Source organism: Panthera tigris, chromosome E3, assembly GCF_018350195.1.
Source record: "Panthera tigris isolate Pti1 chromosome E3, P.tigris_Pti1_mat1.1, whole genome shotgun sequence".
Lineage (NCBI taxonomy): Eukaryota > Metazoa > Chordata > Mammalia > Carnivora > Felidae > Panthera > Panthera tigris.
The window spans coordinates 9271807-9288604 of NC_056675.1; the positions used below are offsets into that span (position 1 = coordinate 9271807).

The 16798-nt window shown below is 58.3% G+C and overlaps 1 protein-coding gene across 1 annotated transcript in view; it reads right to left on the reverse strand.

Moving 5' to 3' along the window:
• The window catches only part of SRRM3 (serine/arginine repetitive matrix 3), a 35016-nt gene that overhangs the window by 14136 nt on the left and 4082 nt on the right, over positions 1-16798 (reverse strand). The window contains 9 exon segments of the mRNA XM_042970806.1: positions 776-953; positions 1307-1411; positions 1878-1928; positions 3742-3777; positions 3897-3959; positions 4420-4449; positions 4951-5031; positions 5132-5260; positions 14132-14233. Coding sequence (XP_042826740.1) covers positions 776-953; positions 1307-1411; positions 1878-1928; positions 3742-3777; positions 3897-3959; positions 4420-4449; positions 4951-5031; positions 5132-5260; positions 14132-14233 — 775 coding nt within the window.

The following is a 16798-nucleotide window of genomic DNA, read 5'->3' on the forward strand; positions in this document are numbered from 1 at the left end:
ATCGCCACAGCTGCTTGTGGGTCTCAAGGAGTCCTGGCCCCTCTTGGAAGATGGGTGGGAACAGTTTTTGGGAGGTGTTGGTGTGGAGTCTCTGAGGGAGCAATGGGGACACTGGCAGGTGCTTTAGGAAGGTTGGGACACGGGGAACAAGGGCGCCTGCAGGTTTGAGACATCTGTCCACACGTGGGCAGCCAGTCCCTGGGGGAAAGGACACACTCTCCTTGGAAAAGGGACTTTAGAAATGCAGCTCGGTGGCCGCATGGGGACAGAGAAAGGGGAGGGCTTCGAGGGAGAGGGAGGGGCCAGTGAGAGGGTCGAGGGAGGGAGGGCGCTTGGAGAGGGAGAGGGAGGCTCAGGGCCTAAGTGGCGCCCAGGGGAGACCCCGTCTCTGAATCCGGTTCCTGACTGCGACCCCTAGCATTGTCCATGCCCCTCCCACCCCAATATGCCTGGAGAGAGGGAGGCAGGAGACCCCGGATTCTCCTCAGCTCTCTACCCAACTGGCTGGGAGTCCCAGTGGTCAACCCCCTCTGGCCATCAGTTTGCCAAGCTCAAGGGTGGCCCCAGCCTGCAGGCCCCCCTCGCCCCGACACTAGGGCCAGGTGGGCGCAACAACCAAGCATTCCAGGCCGCTCCCGAGCCGAGCCGGGAGGGGGAAGCGGCGCCTCCCTCCCCCATTTACACACTCACCGCGCCCCGCCCGGCGGTGACACCCCACCCAGCGCGGCGCAGCCCGCACGGCGCGGGAACCCTCCGCAAAGCGAAGCGTACGTACATCTGGCGGGCTGTGCGCCGAGCCGGGGCGGCCCCCGTGCGCTCCGCTCCGCTGTCTGTTGCCGCCGTTCTGCTGGGGCGACCCCCACCCGCTGCCGCCGGACGGGGAAGGCGACCGGCTCCCGCTGGACCGCTGGCTGCCCGTCTTCCGCCCGTCATCTCGGTGCTTGGGGCTCGGCCTGGGGGGTGGGGCGTGGGGAGGGGACGTGGCGGGCAGCCGGCGTGGGACCGCCCCCTCTGCGAGCGGAACCGCTGCCCCTTCCCCTGCCTCTCACTTGCATTTAGAGAGCAAGGCCCTGGCCCACCTATTGCCTCGACTTCCAAGAGCCGCGGCCGGAAGCTCTTCCTCGCCCATTTGCAGGAGGGTGGGCACCTGCACCCTCCTGGTAGACTTCCATCCACCAACTGCTCTTCTGCCCACCGGCCTCTTCCCCAGCCCTTGGGAGGGTTCGATCTGCAACTCCCCACCCCCCAGCAGAGCTGAACCGAGCTGAACGTCCCCTGGAGCGTTTCGAAGGGGCCCAGGACCTACCTGCTGGGTGATCTGGAATCGCTGTAGTGGGAGGAGAGGGAGGGGCTCTGGGAGCTGCCGCTGCTGTGGCGACGGGGCCTCCGACCTGGGGACTCCGCGTGTGGCCTGGGAGAGAAACCAGCCAGTACCTAAGTTCCGCCTGACTGCCCCACGGGGGACCCCGCCCCCTATAGTACCCTACAGAAATAGCCTCTCTAGTCCACGTGGGTCATTTGTGGGAATTAGGAGAAAGCACCCTCTTCTCTAGACAGCCCGGACCCCCAAGACCTCACTGGCTCCTCAGCTGGTGCTCTTGCGACTAGGGGGTGAGGGACGCGGGGAGTAATAAAGACAGAGTTAGAAAGAACCCAGGACTGGGAGGCAAGAGGCCCCCGTTCCAGTTCTGGCTCTGCCACTGACTCACAGGGGCTCTTGGCTTCCTCTCTGGGTCGGAATTTTTCCATCTGGGCAATGGGGACCAAACGAACTATCTCCAAGGGCCCAATTCCGTGCTTCTAGAAGGCCAGGTTTGCCGGAGTGGGGGAAGAGTGGAGGGAGGCGGAGGAGCTTGAGAATGGTGACAGGTTCTCACCTCTTCCTCTCTTTGTTCTTCTCTTTCCTTTTGCTCTTGGGGCTTCGAGATCTGCAGAAAGCAGAGGCTGAGGGGACAGCTCGGCCTGAGCCCAGCAGGGGGTGTGCCTAGGTAGGGAGCTGAGGGAGCTGAGATTTGTTCCTGTCTGGGATCTGAGCCCCCCACCCCTACCCCAGCTGGTGTGGACTCGCTCATCCCACCTCACTGCTTTGGTTCCTTTTCACACAGCCAAGCCTCCTTCCTTCCTTCTCCCAGGATCACTGCCCATCTGGGCCGGAGTCTTGCTCCTCCTGGGGGTGCCATAAGCGATGTGTCCACCACCCCAGAAGGCTGACTTGTCCTTTCCTTCTGGAATCGGTCTCAGGACAGGCCCCTCTATGAGTCATGGTGGTGGGGGTGGCCCTTCCACACCTAATTTGTGTCCCCTGTTCCCAGGTCCCCTCAGATGGGGCTCTCTAGGGCAGAGCCCAGGCTTCCTGCCTCTCTGCCCCCTCAGAGAGTGGCCCAACTCTGGGCTAGCTCCCTGGGGGTTTAGGAAAGAAATGCTTTCTCTTGGGCATGATCTCCCTGCATTTGAGTCCTCTGGATTCTCATCAAGGGCTGTTCCCAAAGCTTTCCATCCCACCCAGTCCTGCCCCCTACAGTCCCATCCCATCCAGCTCCTTGGGCCAGGCCCCACAGTGTTCTCCTTCTACCTTTGACAAAAGGATTGAAAAGTTTCCTAGTAGGTGTCTAAGGTCTCACTGCACCCCTGGTCCCTGTAGATCTCTTAGCCCCACCCTCCCTGATGCCACCAGATTTCCAGCTGGATGCTTCTACTCCTGAACAGATGCCTCTTTCTGACCAAATATGAAGTGATGCTAAGAAAAAACTGGGATGTGTTTCTCACAGGAGCAGAGTGGGTGGGGGCAGGCCCAGGAGGCCAAAGATTTTAGTTCTAGAACCCATGTTGCTTGCTTTGGGCTTCAGTCTCCCCACCTGGAGCTGCTCTAGCCTAGGTGGTCTCTAGGTCCTTCCCAGGACTCCTGGGAGCTGGCCAGAGGATCTGTGCAGATGGATGGTGACCACTAGGGGGCAGTAGGGGCCCATACTGGCCCCTGAGAAGTGGGGAAGAGAGGAAGGGAAGATGGGAAATTGGGGAAATTAGAGATTCAGGATTATTTATTTAGGCTCCTACCCCACCTGGCAAATGACCCTCGGCGAATTCCCACTGCAGGAATGAGACTGGGGATTCTGTCCCTCTTCAGGGCTGCTGGGAGGTCCTCTGGCCCTCATGCCCACCCTGGGGCTAGGACGGCCTTACATCTTCCTTCCCTCCATGCTGAGTTCTCTACTTTCCCCACTCCAGCCTCTGCCAGGGCTCTTGACTTTCACCTCCTCCCTCCCCTCCCCTAATCCACCCTGAACAATCTCTGTCCTGCTCAGCGCCCCATGCTGGCTCCCAGCCCCGCCTGGTTGGAGGCCAGCTCCTTGGCCTGTCAGTCAGGTCTTTTTGGGGGCTGGCACCTGTCCTCCAGACACAACTGCCAGCCACAGCCACAGCTCGCCCACCTGTCTCCCACCCACTGAGCTTTCCTTCTGTATGGATGCCCTTTCCCTGCAAATGTGGGGTCTTGAGCTTCTCCCTTCCTGACATCAAGGCTGACTCATGGGACCAGAAAGCTTTGCAAACAATTGGCCTTCCTTCTCGCCCCCCACCCCCAACTTTCCCTGCCTGCCTCCCGGAAGGAGTCCCTTCCCGGAGGGAGGATGGAACAAGGGAAGACCCTCACCAATCCCCTCCCATCACTGCTTCCCTTGGGCCTTGGTCCCCGCGCGGGGTGGCACTAGCCTCTGTCCACATCCTTAGCAGGGCATCACTCACCTGTGTCGTCTCTTCTTCCGGGACCCAGAATCAGACCTGTAGGGCCACAAAAGGGTTCTCTTGAGCTTGTCTGGGGTGGCCTGGGGACACAGATCTGCACAGCCATGGTCCTGGGCCGACAGGAGTGAGAGGAGGCCCCAGGGGAGGGAAGGTACCTGTCTCTTCGGTGCTTTTTCACACTCTTCTTCTTCTTGCGCAGGGGTGAGGAGCTCCCACAGCTGCGGACACAGGGTGGGGCAGGCTCTAGTGAACTGGTGCCCGGGACGGAGAGGGGCAGCTGGAAATGCTGGGGAAACCTGGGTGTCTCGGGCATCTAGCTGAAGCCGGCTGCCCATTGTACAAAGCGGCTGCCCATTGTACAAAGCGAACCGAGGCCCTGAGGGCCAGCAAGGTCCCTAAGGTAGGTGATGGAGCTGCCTGTGTTGTCCCCTAGCCACCCTTCAGCCTCTTTGGCATTTTGAGTGAGGGCTGTTTCAAACCCAAATGTTAGAGGCTCCAATGGTGGGATTTCTGGCCTCCGTGGGCACAGCTGGCACATTGGCAGTGTCCAGGGCCTGATGTGGCAGGCCTCCTGCCTCTGGGGGATGGTCTTGGAGTCTTGCCCACCCACAGACATCCCCACTCCTGTCCCCCCCCCCCCGCCCCCCCGCCCCGCCCCTGGTAACCAGTGATACTGACCTGCACTCAGAGTCCAGTCTCCTCTTTTTGCTGAGGGCCAGGGAGAGAAAAGGACAGACAGTTGGACAGAGTTAGTTGGGGCTCCAGAAGTCTGCAAGGGATAGGAGAGGGGGACACACAGATGGGGAGCCACAGATGTGACCCACCTAAACCCCTCCTCCCCAGGCCACTCACACTTGTGGTGGTGAGTGCAGGACCGCCGGGGGAGCGAGAAGGGGGGACTGCGAGCGGGTCTAGCGGGTCGACCCAGGGGCCGGATCAGTGTGTCTAGTTCTGGGGTAGGTGAGTGCCAATAAGGGGAGGGGGCTGGGCGAAAGGGAGGGGCTCGGCGAGGGGGAGGAGCCTGCTGAGGGGGCGGGCCCTTCGTTGGGGGCCCGCACAGTGAGGGGGCGGGATCCTGTAAGGGCAAAGGGTCGCGGCGAGGCGCGGGGCTCACAAATGCAACTTTGGGTCTCCTGCCCGCAGAAGGGTGCGCACCTGGGGGACCCCACCGTGCCCCTCCCGCCCCCTCCGGCCGGGCGGCGCTCTCACCGGCTTCTCCGGTGGCCGCCTTTCTTTTTCTTCTTCTTCTTGGGAGGGGGCGACGCCGAGCTGCTGGACCAGTGCTTGGTCCTGGGTGAGAGGGGGTGGGGGGTTGGGGGTGGGCGGTGAGGGAGGAGGGGAGGCTCCGGCCCCCTTCCCCCCGCCCCTCCCCGCCGCGGCGGGCGCTGACCTGTACCCCCGGTGCCCGCGGTAGCAGGCGGCCGGGCAGTCGCAGTCCACCGGGCCGTCGTCCTCGTCCAAGGGCGCGTACTCCAGGCCCGGCTCCGCGCCCTCGAGCAGCCGCGGGGTCTCCGCCACGCTGCCGGCGACAGGGACGCTCACCACCCGCGCCCCCTGGCCGGGCCTTCCTCCTGCCCCTTTCTCAGCGCGGCGCCCCGAGGCCTGGTCCTCCCGCAAGGTCTGCGGGATGCGGCCCCGACCCCTAGAAGGTCAGTCGGGGATCTGGGCGACCCAAAGAGCCGCCTCCCTTGCAGACACCCGGCCTCAGCCGGGCCCTCCCGCCCCTTCGGCCCCTTCTTTGGTCTCACCTCTCAGTGAGCCCCCTCCCCTCGCCGAGCCCCTCACTCCCATTCATAGTGCTCCTCTGCCCTCCCCAGCCCCCCTTTCCCGCACAGAGCCCCTTTCACCGATCCCTGTGCCCCTGAGCCCCACTGTCCTACCCCTACCCCCCTGCCCCTCGCTCAGCCCACTCCCCGTCCGCAACCCCCCTTCCTCTCGTGAGCCCCGCTCTCCCCACCCTCCTAGCTCCCTAACCCCGCTCGCCGGCCTGGTCCCCAAGCCCCCTCCCCGCCGAGCGCCTCCCTCCCCGCCCCCATCCGGTCCCCCCGCCCCGGCCGCGGCTCTGAAATATTCATGGCCTCTCCTCGCCCTCCTCTCCGCAGCCTCCCGAGGCCCGGCTGCTCTTCTCCCGCTGCCGCTGCCGGGCTGTCATCAATCACCGCCCGGTGGCAGCGGCGCGGGCCCCGGCACTCCGCCGCCTCCGCGGCTCCCCATCTATCTTGCAGAGCCCTCCCCTGCGCTCAGCAGGGACCGCAGCGTCCCGTCCCTGCTCCCGGCTCTGGAGCCCACAGCCGTCTTCCGCCACAGATGTTCGCTCCCTGCGGGCGCTTCGCCGAGGGATGCTCTCTTCCTAAAGGCAGCGGGGCTTGCGGCTAGAGCATGAGCTTTGAAGCCGCAGGCGTGGCCTCATCGTGCACTGGCCCTGAGTCCCTGTGTGACTTGTACCTGTCATCCCCCCTCTCTGAGCCCCTTCTCGGAGAGGAGCGTGATAACTCTGTCACAGGACCGCTGGGGGATTCTCTGGGGGAAACAGTACTGTGCAACTTCTTCTTCAAGCCCAGAAGCGGCCCTCCAAAGCCCAGCTCCAGGGTAATGGCTTCAAGGTGGTGGCTTCCCCACTTTCCATTCTTTCTTGCTGGCTCAGACAGTGCCTTTCCCAGATGGAGGCTCAGCCCTGCTTCGGGTACCACTACCCTCACTCCTGGGTGCTGTTCGCCAGGCTCACTCTTTCCCTGCCCGGAGCAAGGCAGGCCAGCACTGGGGGTGGCAGAGCATTAAGGACATGACACGAGCTTTGGATTCACACAGACGGGTCTCAATCCAGGCATGACCATGCTCACTGAGTCCCCAGGCCTTTATCTCCACAAGCCCGAAAAGAATATCCCAGCTGAGGAGAGGATTAAGTGAGATTCGCTCTATGAAGCTCCTGACATGAGCGACAGGCCTGGCCCCAGACGGTCGTCCCACACATGGTTGCCACTGTTAGAGGGACCCCTGTCAGACACTAACGCACCCTCACCTTCTCCCCACAGCTACAAGGTGAAAGAATTTCCAGGAGCAAATCTCTAGGAGAGCACCCACTAATCTGTTCTTTGAAGAACTGATTTTGTAGGGCACCTGGGTGGCTCAGTTGGTTAAGCGTCTGACTTCAGCTCAGGTCATGATCCACAGCTCGTGAGTTCGAGCCCCATGTCAGGCTCTGTGCTGACAGCTCAGAGCCTGGAGCCTGCTTAGGATCCTATGTCTCCCTTTCTCTCTGCCCCTCCCCTGCTCACACTCTGTTTCTCTCTCTCTCAAAAATAAAACAAAAAACTAAAAAAAAAATAAAATAAAGAACTGATCTTGTATAAAAAAAAAAAGAATTGGGGAGCCTGGGTGGCTCAGTAGGCTAACTGTTTTGACTTAGTTTTGGTTCAGGTCATGATCTCACAGTTTGTGAGTTCGAGCCCTGCATTGGGCTTTGCACTGACAGCGAGGGGCCTGCTTGGGATTCATTCTCTCTCTCTCTCTCTCTCTCTCTCTCCCTCCCTCCTCTGTTCTTTCTCTCTCTCCCTATCTTAAAATAAACTTAAAAAAACAAAAACAAAAAAAGAATGTAACCCAAATCTGACAGTGTTAGCTAGCCTGGAGGCCAGTATCAAGAATGCTGTTTGGTTCCTAAACCCTGACCTGGCCCGGGGCAACCCTGAAGTCACACGGGTAGTGTGAGAGGTTTCTCTGGGGTGACGGAAGGGGGGGGCTTCACGTCATTCCCCCTGCACCCCACAGAGCCAAACATCCCCATACCCCTCCATTCAAACCTCTCTGCTCTTCCCCACATTCCTCTTCCTGAAGCCAGTGGCCTCCTTCCTGTTCCTGAAATCTCCAGCTCTTTGGCCTGTCCCGTGCGCCACCCCCCCCCCACTGTCCCCTACCCTGACGGTGTCACCCCCACACAGCCCTCAGCCGCACAAATGCCTGACACATAAACACCGTCTTTGGCAAAACTTAAGGGCACCTCAAACACTGTGGGTGAGCCGATGGCAGGAGGGAGCTCCGGAGTCTATCCTGACGAAAATGTGATAAAGGTTATTTACAAAATAAAACGGCTCCGTCTGGGCACTGCCCTGGGCAGGGATCCTTTTTTGCCTGTAACATCCGAACTCCTCCTTCCCCACACTGTGCCCTCCCGCTCTGCCGGCTGCACCCCTACAGACATCTTTCTTCCTCTGTCCTGGGGACAGAACTTCTGTATTCTCCCTCCCTGGAGACTTCTCAGCTGGCCTTTCTCACTCTGTGGTCCCTTCCGAGAGATTTACTTGGGCTCTCGGCTGCTGGGAGCATTGAAGGTACAAGCACAGGGCATTGAGTAGTGGGCTCAGGGAGGGGCACAGGTCTCAGAACCTTCTGGTTCCAGAACCTCTGTGTCCTGCAGGTTCCAGGGGTATAAAAGGGCCTAGGCTGACGCTTCTCTTGCTGACTCTGTGCAGCTGATATCAGCACATCTGTTTTTCAGGATCTCCCAAAGCTAGAACCCTGTGTTCTCCTAGCCTGCCTTTCCTGGACGATAATATCACCAACAATAATGTTCTCTAATGTTTCGATTGCCCTCGAATGTCCACAAATCCCAATCAGAGTCACTACCTGATTTAGAGAAATTGTACCTCCCCATTTTACAGATGAGAAAACTGAGGCCCAGAGAGGGAAAGGAACATCCCCTTTGGTTTTGGAACTTTTGACTAAAGGATACAAGTTCACTTATGCAATTGGCTTTGAGAATTCCTGTGCAAACAGGACAGGCCTTGACTTCACTGGCCAGCCCCTGCTGCAGATGTTAGCTCAGCCCTGGCCTCTACTTTATAGACACAGTTGTGGGTGTATGCACGGAGTTCTAGATATGCATGGAGTTCTAGATTTGTGTAGCACTTCCTGCTCTTTTTTAAAAATTTTTTAAAAGTTTATTCATTTTTGAGAGAGAGAGAGAGAGAGACAGAGTGTGAGCAGGGGAGGGGCAGAGAGAGAGGGAGACACAGAATCTGAAGCAGGCTCCAGGCTCTGAGCTGTCAGCACAGAGCCTGACGTGGGGCTCAAACTCACAAACCTCGAGATCATGACCTGAGCTGAAGTCAGACGCTTAACCAACTGAGCCACCCAGGTACCCCCTTACTCTTTTTTTTTTTAGGTTTATTTATTTATTTTGAGAGAGAGAGCATGCACGCACCTGTACGTGAGCAGGAGAGGGACAGAGAGAGGGAGAAGAATCCCAAGCAGGCTCTGCACTGTCAACACAGAGCCCCATGTGGGGCTCGAACTCACGAAATGTGAGATCATGACCCGAGCCAAAATCAAGAGTCTGATGCTTAATCAGCTGAGCCACCCAGGTGCCCCTAGTACTTCCTGCCCTTAAATTCGAGTTTGTCATCTAGTTGACTCCTCACCACATCTGTGGAATAGGTCCGGGAGGCGTTACTCCCCTGTGATACAATGAACCCAGCCCCCACAGAGCTGAGCAAAGCCAGCCAAACAGTCTGGGTCTAGTGACGAGAGACCAAGAACGAACGGACCAAGGGTCCTCACCGCACAGGACATGTGTTGGACCGGCCGCCACGGCCAGGACTCTGACCTGAGTAAAGACTGCCTGTCACACGCTCTTCCTCATGCCAGCAGCTTCTCTCATTAACTGGTTCTGTTTCCCATTAGCCAAGAGCGTAATGGCCAATCAACAGATGAATGAGTCCAGACAGAGGAGGGGAGGATTCCAGGCGAAGGGTCTGCTTTCCCAGCTCATTCACTCAGCCGGCATGCCAGGTCTGCCTGGGGCCTGGGACAGGGGCAGCGGTGGCAGGAACAGGGGTGAACAGGATGGCAGGACAGGTGGCGGGAACAGGGATGAGTCAGGCCTGAGGCCCCTCCCCTTGCTCCACACAGTGCATGGGGGCGTATTGTCAGGCACGATTCTAAGCACTGTGTCTGTATTTATCTCATTTAATCATTTAATGCTCAAACCGCTCTGTGACATAGGTACCGTCATGAAAATTCCCATCTTATAGATAAAACAATGAGGCACAGAGATGTCGCACTATGCAGCAAACCGGATGCACAGGAAAAAAAAAAAAGACTGGAATTTGCTCACTGTGTTAGGGAGTAGCTTATGAATATTGTTTTCCAGAAACCCTCTCTCCCGAGCATTTTTTTTTTATGTTACATAACTAGGAAAACAATTATTCTTAAAGCTTGTCTATTAGAGCAAGGGAGAAAACAAAATAGAACTGAGAGCAACCACGAGAAGTAAGAAAGGATTGTGTGGATTCCAAAGAGGAAAACGGTTTACTTTTATCCCGGGAATGTTGGTGGAGTGGTTTTTAGAGGCAGCCCTGAATGATAGGGTGAATTAGAACCAGTGCAGAGGGGCCCAGGGTGTTCCAGACCGACGGCCCAGGGTGAGCAAAGGCATGGACCTGGGAACAGCAGGTCGGGCTGGCTGCTGCCTGAGGCTGGGAGCGGGGAACCGGGCTGGGTTGAGAGTGTGGAGACCCTTCAGCAGGAGGCCAGGGCGTCCAGGGCTGCATGGATGGTGGGGAACCACAGAGGGTTTCGGGGGTAAAGATAGGCTCCCAACATCAATCGGTTTGCAAGGACAAAGGCGTGTCCTCTCTCACTGTCTCTGGGACCTGACTCCTGTCTGTCATCTGGCTTCCAGATTACCATGCCAGCTGCCCCACGGTTCTCCCCGCCTGTCACCCTTCTGATTCCTCTTTCCAAGAAGAACGTCCCCAAACACCTGTCTGACCACATCACACCTCCCTCAAACCTTCCACCGGCTGCCACCGTCTATGGAATCCAGTCCAGGTACTGCAGCAATATGGTGTCCTGGCGGTCTGTCTCAAGAGACTGTCACTCAAACTGGTAGATTAACTTAAGATCACTGGGAGTGATCCTGCCCCTTTAAGACCCTTTTCCTGAAGGGGAGGTACCATAGGCTCTTACAGTCTATGGAGGGTTAAAATCAGATATCCCTCCTCTCTTCTTCCTGAGAGGTGACATTCTACTGGCTCTGGCATTGTCACCTCCCTCTAAGAGGGCACTGGATTTCTCCATGTCTCAAAATCCAGTCCATGAGGGGGTTGGGGTATCGGGGTCAGGAAGCCAGAGGCATGAGCACAGAGATTGCCGAGTGGTCCCTTTTATAAGTAAAGAAGCAAAGGCCCAGAGAAGTCAAGGACGTGCCCAAGTCACACAGCCGGGGTGTGGTCGAGCTGGGATCCAGGGCCCGGGGGGTTAACATGGAGCTTGGAGGTTGGGACAGGTGACCTGTCTGACACCAGAGCCCACACTCTCCCTCCACTACCCCAGACTCCGAGCTAGGAAGCGAAGATCCACGGTCTGATGCCAGGTCCACAGGAAGGCACACGACCCATCGGTCACCAGCTCTCTGTCACCTCTCTGCCTTGGGCCTCGGGCTCCTCCCAGCCTGCGAGTTGTTATCCAGGCCACCATCAGCCTCCTTAGCTTGCCTCAGTCACCGTTTGGAGTGCTATTTTCACATCGTTTTGGCTCCCTGAGCTAGAAGAAACCTTCCGGCCCCACCCCTTTTCCCACGTAGAGGAGGAAACCCAGGCTTTGGGGAAAATCGGGCGAGCTGCAGTGTTCTAGGTATCAGAGATAGAGCAGTAAACAAAACCGATAAAGATCAGTCTTCTGATAGCATCTTCTAACACGCTAGCTAGCGGAATCCCAGGACCCAGCCTAGTCTACACTCTTCTCTGCCTCCAAAGCAGGAGTGCTCCCTGATCATCGAGTCTTCCAGACACTGCCTCTTCCAAGGGACCCTTCCTGACTGACCACCCCAGCCTGTCGCTCTCTCTTCCTCTACTGAGCACACACAAGGGCCGTGTGGTTCAAGCGGCCCTGGTGTTTCTTGTCAGGGTTGCTGGTGATTCCTGGTTTCAGGTTTCAGGTTTGTGTTGCCACGGTGGGGGGGGGGGCAGGGGGCCCCCTTCCCCTCCTCTCCTCCCTGCTCCTAGCACTAGCACGGGGAAGGGGGGGGGACACCCAGCACAGACCCTCAAGGACATTTCTTCTGATGATGGACACGCTGGTGAATTTCCCAGTGCATCCCGGTTCTTACAGGGGAAGATATGATCAAGACTCCTGGCAAAGACTTGAGAGCACCCCCTGACAGGAAGCATCTCAGCAGGGGAACAGGTGAGATCCCTCCCTCCCCGGGGAGAAGAGGGAAGGCAGAAGGAAAGGCCCAACATCCGGGAGGAGGGCAGGGGCAAAGGGAGACAGAGAGAGCCACCAGGGGAGGCAGGAGGAAACACTGAAGCCAGGGGAAAAGTAGGCTTCCAGAAGGGGAAGCATAGTGGTGGCCCCGACTAGAGAGAGGCCAGACCTGCCGAGAAGCACGGGCCACGGGAATTAGGACTCTGGAGGCCTTGGTGTCAGCAGGTCCCAGGGATTGGGGCGGAAGCCCACCACGGCTGCATGGCCTAAGGAAGTAGGGGCAACACGTGCCTCATGGTCCACAGAAATTCGATTGAAAAAGGAGAGAAAAACGTGGGACAGTGGCCAGAGGAGGAAGCAGAGCTGAGGAAGGACGGGGAATTCAATTAAAAGGAAGGAGCCTGGGAGGCACCTGGGTGGCTCAGTCAGTTAAGTGTCCAACTTTGTTTGGCTCAGGTCATGATCTCGTGGTTTGTGCGTTCGAGGCCCACATCAGGCTCTCTGCTATCAGTATGGAGCCCGCTTCAGATCCTCTCTCCCCTTCTCTCTGCCCCTCCCCTGCTCACGAGCGCTCACTAGCGGGCGGGTGCGTGTGCCCTCTCTCTCTCTCTCAAAAATAAATAAATATTAAAATAAAAAAGGAAGGAAGGAAGGAGCCTGGGAGAGGGGAGAAGGGCAGGCTTCTTGCTGGAAGGGCCAGGGAAAGTGGCAGGAGAGTCCACACAGGCCTCTGTCCCTTGCACTGTGTGGAGGAGGGTGATTTTCCAGAAAAGCGCTGGGGTGATTTGAGGGGGCACAAGTGGGAAAGCCAGGACCTCCGAGTCTGGAGGTGGTGCGGGCAGCAGGAGGATCCGGCTCTCAGGAGCTTTAGGAAGGGAAGAGAGGTGCTATCCTGCTCTTGGTGGGGGTGGGGGGCAGGGGGCTGGATGGGCATCACTGAAGGGAGGGCACGGGAGTGGCTGAGGGTGCTGTGAGTTGAGGGCGGCTGCAGAGAGGGAGGTGGTGATTAGCGCCACCTTATCGCCTGGCTCCCCCAGATCACCCGTGAGCCCCTCGCAAGCCTCCGCTGCCCTGTGTTTGCTCCTCTCCATACCTGAACCAGAGAGGTGAGGTTTAGGTGGGGTACGGCGGGACTTCCCCACCCCAGGAGCCCCCAGCCATCCAGAAGGACAAAGAAAGGGCTTCCCCGCCGCCCACCCAGGTTGGCTACTCCTGCGATGCTGTTTGTCTTTAAGACAATGGCGACAAGAGGGGCGCCTGAGTGGTTCAGTCGGTTAAGCTTCCGACTTTGGCTCAGATCATGATCTCAAGGCTTGTGAGTTCAAGCCCCGCGTTGGGCTCTGTGCTGACCGCTGGGAGCCTGCAGGCTGCTTCGGATTCTGTGTCTCCCGCTCTCTCTGCCCCTCCCCCACTTGTGCTCTGTCTCTCTCTCTCTGTCCTCAACAGGAGAATCTCTCAGAACATGCTGCTCTCTTTTTGTTTGGGGTGTAAGCAAAAGTGACAGGGGTTTAGGGGCCTTGGCAAAATGCCTGCTCCTCAAATTTGTCCCCCCCCCCCAGAAGAAACGCCAGGAGTATTTATCTTGGCTGCTCTAGAAGCCTCTGTCCCTCCCAGAGCCAGAACTGGGTGGGGCTCTGAGGCTCAGTGAGGGGAGGGGAAGGCCCATCGAGTGGATTCCATGAAGCCCCCTCAGTGCGCACTGCCTGCCAGGCATGGGGCGCGGTCAGCCATCCAGTGGGGCCGGGACTGGCGCAGGGACGGGCTGCCCTCACACTCCTACAGCAGCCTGCTGCACTCTTGTGTGGCATTCTTGTCCCCAGTTTCTCTAACCCCAGATAAATCTGCCTCCCCATAGCTCCCCTGTTGGATGCCAAGCCCACGGCCCATGGTACACTGGTGTTCCTCCTGTCCTGTGAGGGGCGCAAGATGTGACCCCTGCGGAGCCCTTGCTCTCTTTACCTGATGGTTCTTTGGCCACGCTAGCAATGATATTCGGTGTGTCTGTTCCCACTTTCCGGAACACGTGCTTACTCCGGGGCCCATTTTACAGGTGGTAATAACTGGGGAAGTGGGGCTAGCCTGGGGCCACACTGTCAGCCAGCGGCCACGCTGGGGTCAGAACGTTTTTGAAGTTTCCGGATCACCCTCCCTCCCCCACCCCTACCCCCAAGCAGCGAGCACTCACATGTGGCCCCCAGGCCGGTCCTCCCTGGTCAGCATTCCCTCCTTCTCCATCAGCATCTGCCGGAAAGTCCTGACCTTCTGTCGGGTCTCCTCCTCCGAGTACCTGCAGGGGCACAGGGAGGGTGAGGGCTGCCCTCTTGGCTTTCTTTCCCTCCCCCCCCCCGCCCCGTCCGCCCCATCACAAGTGCACCTTCCAGCTTGCAAAGACCTGTCTGAGGTCACACGACCAAGCAAGGCTCTCAGCCCTGGGGAAGCTCAAGGCTTTTTGCCCCAAACCAGACAATCAACCAACTAAACAAACAAGCAACGACCTGCCAAACAAACAAATGGACCAAAAAAAGGGAAGAGTTGTCCCGGGAGGTGGGGGAAGGGGGGGAGACTGTGGGGAGGAAGCTGTGCCCTTCCTCCTGGTCCCCGCCACTCCCAGGGCAGGTCACCCTCCCACGTCCAGGCCGCAGTCACTCTCTGGAGACATTTTAAGGGCGAAGTGAAGGTCCAGGACTTTTCCGCTTTCCTGATCCTTACAATAGCCTTGGGAAGTCCTCAACTCATCCCAACCTCTGCAAGAGCGAGGCTGCAAGCAGCTTGTCCCAGATCCCAGTACCAGATCCATTGCTTCCCTGTCTGTGGGGGGAGGTGGGTGAAGTCTGGTCTTTTTTTTTTTTTTTTAATGTTTATTTATTTTTGCAGAGGGAGAGAGAGAGAGAGAGCAGGGGAGGGGCAGAGAGAAGGGGAGACACAGAATCTGACGCAGGCTCCAGGCTCTGAGCGGTCAGCACAGAGCCCGATGCCGGGCTTGAACCCACAAACTGTGAGATCATGACCTGAGCCGAAGTCGGACACTTAACCGACTGAACCACCCGGGAGCCCCAAGTCTGGTCTTGAATGGAGTCCCCCAACTTCTCTATTCCCTTCCCCCTCCCTCCCTAAGCCTGGGTTCAGGCTAAGGACCAAAGTCCAGAATTATCACCCTTGCTCCCACCCTGGGGTCAGTCATCATCCCCTGTCACTGCATCCCCGTGACAGCCTCTTGGCTCCTCTGGCATTTCCCCCTCCAGCCTGTGTCCATGCTGCCCCGGGGCAGGGTGTGGGGGCCTTCGCAGCGCTCAGCCCCGTGCCCTGCGCCTGGCACACAGCAGATATCGTGTCTGTTGCCAAATGAATCTTGGCCTCCTAATCCCCTCACCCTCCCATCTCTGGGCTGCAGGTCATTGTCCTGGATGGAAAACATGGTGGCAAAATAGGACCGGGGTCCCGTCTTGTCTCTGTCCTTCACTCACCATCCACTCTGTCCTCACAGCAGACCCAGGCCTCTGCACTCAGTTTGTCCATGAAAATGGCACGTTGTTGCCTCTCAGGGACCCCATCTCTGTCCTCCCTTCTCTTCTCCTACCCTCCTTCCCTCCCCTTCTCCAACAAGCATTTGGGATTGGCCCAGCCTTTTTGGAGAGCAATCTGGCAATTCCTTTCAAAAGCCAGAAGAAATGAGCACATCTTTTGCCTCACAAAATTAACTTCCTGGTTTAGCCAGTGGAAATAATCATGGCTAAGCACAAAGACGTGACTCATGGGATGTTTACCGCAGGACAGATACCCCCGACCAGGTTAGGTTGTGTTTCCATAGCAACCTGTGCCTCCAGGTCCCAGCAGGTAGCTCCTGTGTTAGTTGTTACCTGTTGACTGACTCCTCTGTATCCTGCACTGGCTTGGGGGTTCCTGGGGGCAGAGACCTTGTCTGTCTGGATTGCCATTGTGTCCCAGCATCTGGCACCTTGCCTGCCACATGTGGCCTCCAAATTGCTTTGACAAATGAGTGACTGGTGACGGAGAGGCATCGAACAGTTTGAAGGTTGGATGTTCGTTTTGGACACCTGACTCTGGTGGCTGCGTGGCTAGAGGCGGGGGATCTGGAGGCAGGGAGGCCGGCACTGGCTACTGCAGGGCTTTGTGTGGGAGACCGTGAAGTCAGAGCTGGGCAGTGGGCGTGGGGAGTGGGCAGGAGGGCCCAGGGGAAGAAGTGGACAACAAAGCATCCAGGATGCAGGGTGGCTGGGACCTGGGGACCACCTGGCGACTGGCTCATGCTCATCAATGTCCACCTCAGTCCCTGTTAGGCTCAGACTCGGGCATTTGGCTGCAGGTGCCTTGGCCTTGTTTGCTGGGCAGTGCAGAGCCCTTGGTCGGCTGGGCTGTCCTGGTGCCCGGGAAGAAGGGGTGGTGGCCCCTTTTCTGAGCAGTGCAGGCACATAGGAACTGCTCCCTTCTCGCCTTCTCCTCAGGGGACCAGCTTGTCATTGGCACCAACATTGAGACAGACAGCAGAGGCCCTTCCACGCTGCCCAGACCCTGACTCGTGGATCTCTGGGTGGGAGAGACAGGCCGGTTGTCTCAGGCCATGGGGCCCTGGACCTGGTGGGGCTGGGGAGATGGCCCAAGAGCGAGGCTGGGCCACATCCTCAGTTGAGTGGGATGGGCTTCAGGCCAGGGCCCAAGTCCCCCAGACTCCTGGAGTCTATGGAGCATAGGGGGCCGGGAGGTAGGAGCAGGACTCAGGGTTCGCTAAGACCTGGAGCAGGACACGTGCAGGAATTTAGGGCCCATCCCAGAGCAGGCAGGTCTGAGGCAAGTTGACGAACTTCAGCGCAGGCCATTGGGAGGCCGGGAGTGC